The sequence below is a fragment of the Mesoplodon mirus genome, assembly GCF_964341445.2.
Source record: "Mesoplodon mirus genome assembly, chromosome: 8".
Taxonomy (NCBI): domain Eukaryota; kingdom Metazoa; phylum Chordata; class Mammalia; order Artiodactyla; family Ziphiidae; genus Mesoplodon; species Mesoplodon mirus.
In genome coordinates this window covers 47,785,599-47,791,388 of record NC_138984.1, presented here as the reverse complement: position 1 = coordinate 47,791,388, position 5,790 = coordinate 47,785,599, and the positions used below count along the sequence as shown (strand labels likewise).

General features: G+C 40.1%; 1 protein-coding gene across 2 annotated transcripts; it reads left to right on the top strand.

The window, feature by feature from the left end:
• Positions 1–3,256: 3,256 nt before the first annotated feature.
• On the top strand, positions 3,257–4,640 carry LOC309809553 (heterogeneous nuclear ribonucleoproteins C1/C2-like). Of its 2 annotated transcripts, none has more exons than XM_082630755.1 (2): positions 3,257–3,325; positions 3,371–4,640. In XM_082630755.1, exon 2 carries the CDS (start codon positions 3,434–3,436, stop codon positions 4,352–4,354), a length of 921 nt encoding a protein of 306 aa, XP_082486881.1. In that variant the 5' UTR covers positions 3,257–3,325; positions 3,371–3,433; the 3' UTR covers positions 4,355–4,640. The 2 variants fall into 2 exon arrangements, with proteins under 2 accessions (XP_082486881.1, XP_082486882.1); XM_082630756.1 differs by having other exon boundaries at positions 3,257–3,750; positions 3,790–4,640.
• Positions 4,641–5,790: the final 1,150 nt, after the last annotated feature.

Genomic DNA, 5,790 nt, shown 5'->3' with positions numbered 1-5,790 from the left:
ACTCTGCATCTTGCTAAAATCTTCTGAAGCAGGCTGAATTGTTGGTTCACCAGTAAGTGAACCCAGTTGATTCAGACTGCTGAGTTCTATCTTGCCTTCTGTGGGTGGCTGTTTCAATGTTGGTTCAGGTTTTAAAGCCTTTACTGTGCTATCTGAGCCAGTCGGGAATCAGTGTGGGACTGTGGAGCTGGTTCATGATGAATTCTCCAAGACTTTCCTGTGATTATTTTGATATGTTCTGTACAGGCAGTTTGGGTTGAGCCTGAGAATTCCCTTCTTCAGTTCTCTTTTTAGGATCTTCCCTTATACTGTCTGGCTCCCAGAGGTCCCCTTTTCAAGTCTCTCTGGCCAGAAAGATAGCCTTCTCTCAAAGTTGTTGACTCTTACACTGTTGTACAGTTCTGTGTAACTGGATACACCTTGTGGAGAAGTAGTGAAAGAAAAGACAGAAAATAAAAAATAGGGATTCCTTCCACACCCTGCACAACAGAGGCCCATTCTCCTGATTTCTCTATTCAGAGAGATGGGTTTTCTCAGGGTTTTAGGGTCTTGCATCCCTGCTGCTGCCTCTGCAGGCACTGAAGCTGGCCTTGGGGCAGAGTTAGAAAACAAAGAGAGAGAGAAAATTATGTTGGAATCCCCCTCCCCTCCACATACTTACACTCTCTGACTTGCAGGGGTCCTGCTTCCCAGTCCTATGGCTAGCAAAACAGGCTTATCGCAAATTTTTGCTATGAGAAGAGCAAGGCTGTTGCACAGCTCCCTGATTTGGCCCATCCTTAAGTCAAAGGCAGAAGATATTGGAGGAAGAAAAATATCAGGAAACTCATCACTGCCATACTGGTGGTTTTTTGAATTTAAATTCTCTTCTCAATCTTCTTGCTATTTTTTATTTTTCAGAGTTGTCAGATAGTTGTTTTAGCATTTTGTCCAGAATTTTAAACTATTATCAGAATTTTAAACTATAATCAGTGAGAGAGAAAGCCTCTTGCATGCTTACTCCATATTGACTGGTACCAGAAATCCATCCAGAAATATATTTAAAAGTTGTTCATGTACTTGGCCACAAAGAAATTCTCTAAGAGTTGATAACATACAAACTATGTTCTCTGAGAACAATGTAATAAAATTAGAGAATAATATCAAATCACACACTTACAAATATTCCATAGTTCAAAAAAGAAATCATATTGAAAATTACAAACAATTTAGAACTGAAAAACAATAGAAGCACAAGTGGTAGGCTACAGCAAAAAATACACTTAGAGGAAAGTTTTAACTTTAAAAGCCTATATTAAGGAAAAAATTGGAAACTTATTAGCTAAACGTTTAACTCAAGAAATTAGGAAAATAGTAAATCTTAAGAGAGTAGAGAGGATTGATAATGATAATAACAGAAATGAATCTAGAAAACCAAGACATAATAGAGAGAATTAGCACTGTATAAAGTTCAACTTTGAGAGTCTTCCCAGGGCCCCAAACCAACCCAGTAAGTTCTGTGCACGTGGATGCCCCTGGGGATTAAGAGGGGAGGCTGGAAGGGGGAGCAAGAGTGGGCTATGGTGGCGCTGGCTTCTAGACTGTGAGGCTCACTTCCAACACTTCGGGAGAATAAAGTATTCAGCCCAGGAGGAAGACTCAGGGTTTCAGACGTTGCATTGCAAGAGAAACAATTTTAAAAGCTGAGCCCCGGGAGCTGTGCGAACAAAGAAGAGAAAGGGAAATCTCTCCCAGCAGCCTCAGGAGCAGCGGATTAAATCTCCACAATCAACTTGATGTACCCTGCATCTGTGGAATGCCTGAATAGACAACGAATCATCCCAAATTGAGGAGGTGGACTTTGAGAGAAAGATTTATTATTTTTTCCCCTTTTCCTCTTTTTGTGAGTGTGTATGTGTATGCTTATGTGTGAGATTTTGTCTGTATAGGTTTGCTTTCACCATTTGTCCTAGGGTCCTATCCGTCTGTTTTTTTTCTTTTTTCTTACTTAAAAATTTTTTTCTTAATAATTACTTTTTATTTTAATAACTTTATTTTATCTTATTTTATTTTCTTTTATCCTTTCTTTCTTTCTTTCTCTTTCTTTCTTCTTTCTTTCTTTCTTTCTTTCTTTCTTTCTTTCTTCTTTTTCTCCATTTTATTCTGAGCCGTGTAGATGAAAGGCTCTTGGTGCTCCAGCCAGGAGTCAGTGCTGTGCCTCTGAGGTGGCAGAGCCAACTTCAAGACACTGATCCACAAGAGACCTCCCAGCTTCAAGTAATATCAAACGGCAAACGTCTCCCAGATATCTCCATCTCAACAGCAACACCCAGCTTAATTCAATGACCAGCAAGCTACAGTGCTGGACACCTTATGCCAAACAACTAGCAAGACAGGAACACAGCCCCATCCATTAGCAGAGAGGCTGCCTAAAACCGTAATAAGGCCACAGACACCCCAAAACACACCACCAGACGTGGACCTGCCCACCCAAAAGACAAGATCCAGCCTCATCCACCAGAACACAGGCACTAGTCCCCTGCACCAGGAAGCCTACACAACCCACTGACCAACTTTAGCCATTGGGGAGAGACACCAAAAACAACGGGGACTATGAACCTGCAGCCTGCAAAAAGGAGACCCCAAACACAGTAAGATGAGCAAAATGAGAAGATAGAAAAACACACAGCAGATGAAGGAACAAGATAAAAACCGACCAGACCTAACAAATGAAGGGGAAATAGACAGTCTACCTGAAAAAGAATTTAGAATAATGATAGTAAAGATGATCCAAATCTTGGATATAGAAGAGAGAAAATGCAAGAAATATTTAACAAGGACCTAGAAGAATTAAATATGAAACAAGCAATAATGAACAACACAATAAATGAAATTAAAAATACTGTAGAAGGGATCAATAGCAGAATAACTGAAGCAGAAGAATGGATAAGTGAGGTGGAAGATAAAATAGTGGAAATAACTACTGCAGAGCAAAATAAAGAAAAAAGAATGAAAAGAACTGAGGACAGTCTCAGAGACCTCTGGGACAACATTAAACACACTAATATTCAAATTATAGGGGTTCCAGAAGAAGAAGAGAAAAAGAAAGGTACTGAGAAAATATTTGAAGAGATTATAGTTGAAAACTTCCCTAATATGGGAAAGGAAATAGTTAGTCAAGTCCAGTAAGCACAGAGAGTCCCATGCAGGATAAATCCAAGGAGAAACAGGCCAAGACACATATTAATCAAACTGTCAAAAATTAAACACACAGCAGTCGGCTTCTTCGCGTAGAACTTGGGAGTAGGAGATTCAGAATCGAATCTCTTCTCCCTTCCCCCTCCTGGTTACAAATCACTTGAAATATATAAGTTAGTGGAACTTGCTTGAGTGAGATTTTTTTGATCTTCAGCTACATTTTTCAGCTTTGTGAGGCACCTTACCATCAAAGACAATGGCCAGCAATGTTACCAACAAGACGGATCCTCGCTCCATGAACTCCCGTGTATTCATTGGGAATCTCAATACTCTTGTGGTCAAGAAATCTGATGTGGAGGCAATCTTCTCGAAATATGGCAAAATCGTGGGTTGCTCTGTTCATAAGGGTTTTGCCTTCGTTCAGTATGTTAATGAGAGAAATGCCCGGGCTGCTGTGGCAGGAGAGGATGGCAGAATGATTGCTGGCCAGGTTTTAGATATTAATCTGGCCGCAGAGCCAAAAGTGAACCGAGGAAAAGCAGGTGTGAAACGATCTGCAGCGGAGATGTACGGGTCAGTACCAGAACACCCTTCTCCGTCCCCTCTACTCAGCTCCTCTTTTGACTTGGACTATGACTTTCAACGGGATTATTATGACAGGATGTACAGTTACCCAGCACGTGTTCCTCCTCCTCCTCCTATTGCTCGGGCTGTAGTGCCCTCAAAACGCCAGCGTGTATCAGGAAACACCTCACGAAGGGGCAAAAGTGGCTTCAATTCTAAGAGTGGACAGCGGGGATCTTCTAAGTCTGGAAAGTTGAAAGGAGATGACCTTCAGGCCATTAAGAAGGAGTTGACTCAGATAAAACAAAAAGTGGATTCTCTACTGGAAAACCTGGAAAAAATCGAAAAGGAACAGAGCAAACAAGGAGTAGAGATGAAGAATGATAAGTCAGAAGAGGAGCAGAGCAGCAGCTCCCTGAAGAAAGAGGAGACTAATGTGAAGATGGAGTCTGAGGGGGGTGCAGATGACTCTGCTGAGGAGGGGGACCTACTGGATGATGATGATAATGAAGATTGGGGGGATGACCAGCTGGAGTTGATCAAGGATGATGAAAAAGAGGCTGAGGAAGGAGAGGATGACAGAGACAGCGCCAATGGCGAGGATGACTCTTAAGCACATAGTGGGGTTTAGAAATCTTGTCCCATTATTTCTTTACCTAGGCGCTTGTCTAAGATCAAAATTTTCACCAGATCCTCTCCCCTAGTATCTTCAGCACATGCTCACTGTTGTCCCCATCCTTGTCCTTCCCATGTTCATTAATTCACATTGCCCTGCGCCTAGTCCCGTTTTCACTTCCTTTGATGCTCCTAGTAGTTCTGTTAAGTCTTACCCTGTAATTTTTGCTTTTAATTTTGATACCTCTTTATGACTTAACAATAAAAAGGATGTATGGTTTTTATCAACTGTCTCCAAAATAATCTCTTGTTATGCAGGGAGTACAGTTCTTTCCATTCATACATGAGTTCAGTGGTTGCTTCCCTAACTACAAAGGCAGTCTCATTAGTTGAGTAGCACCTAAGAGCAGCTTTGAATTAGAGGTATGCGTGTTATACCCCACATAAGAGTGCTGTGTGGGGCTGTTCAACACAAATGTAACAATGTATTTTTGTGAATGAGAGTTGGCATGTCAAATGGATTCTCTAGAAAAATAATTAGTGTAATAGTCTTTAAGATTTGTTTTCTAAAGTTGATACTGTGGGTTATTTTTGTGAATAGCCTGATGTTTGGGACCTTTTTTTCTCAAAATAAACAAGTCCTTATTAAACCAGGAATTTGGAGAAAAAAAAAAAAAAAAAAAAAAACAAAAATTAAACACAAAGAAAACATATTAAAAGTAGCAAGGGAAAAACAACAAATAACACACAAGGGAATCCCCATAAAGTTAACAGCTGATCTTTCAGCAGAAACTCTGCAAGCCAAAAGGGACTGGCAGGACATAATTAAAGTGATGAAAGAGAAGAACCTACAACCAAGATTACTCTACCCAGCAAGGATCTCATTCAGATTTGATGGAGAAATTAAAACCTTTACAGACAAGCAAAAGATGAGAGAGTGCAGCACCACCAATCCAGCTTTACAACAAATGCTAAAGGATCTTCTCTAGGCAAGAAACACAAGAGAAGGAAAAGACCTACAATAACAAACCCAAAACAATTAAGAAAATGGGAATAGGAACATATGTATTGATAATTACCTTAAATGTAAATGGATTAAATGCTCCCACCAAAAGACACAGACTGGCTGAATGGATACAAAAACAAGACCCATATATATGCTGTCTACAAGAGACCCACTTCAGACCTAGAGACACAGACTGTAAGTGAGGGGATGGAAAAAGATATTCCATGCAAATGGAAACCAAAAGAAAGCTGGAGTAACAATTCTCATACCAGACAAAATAGTGTTTAGAATAAAGACTATTAGAAGAGACAAAGAAAGACACTACATAATGATCAAGGGATCAATCCAAGAAGAAGATATAATAATTGTAAATAATTAGGAACCCAACACAGGAGAACCTCAATACATAAGGCAAATACTAACAGCCA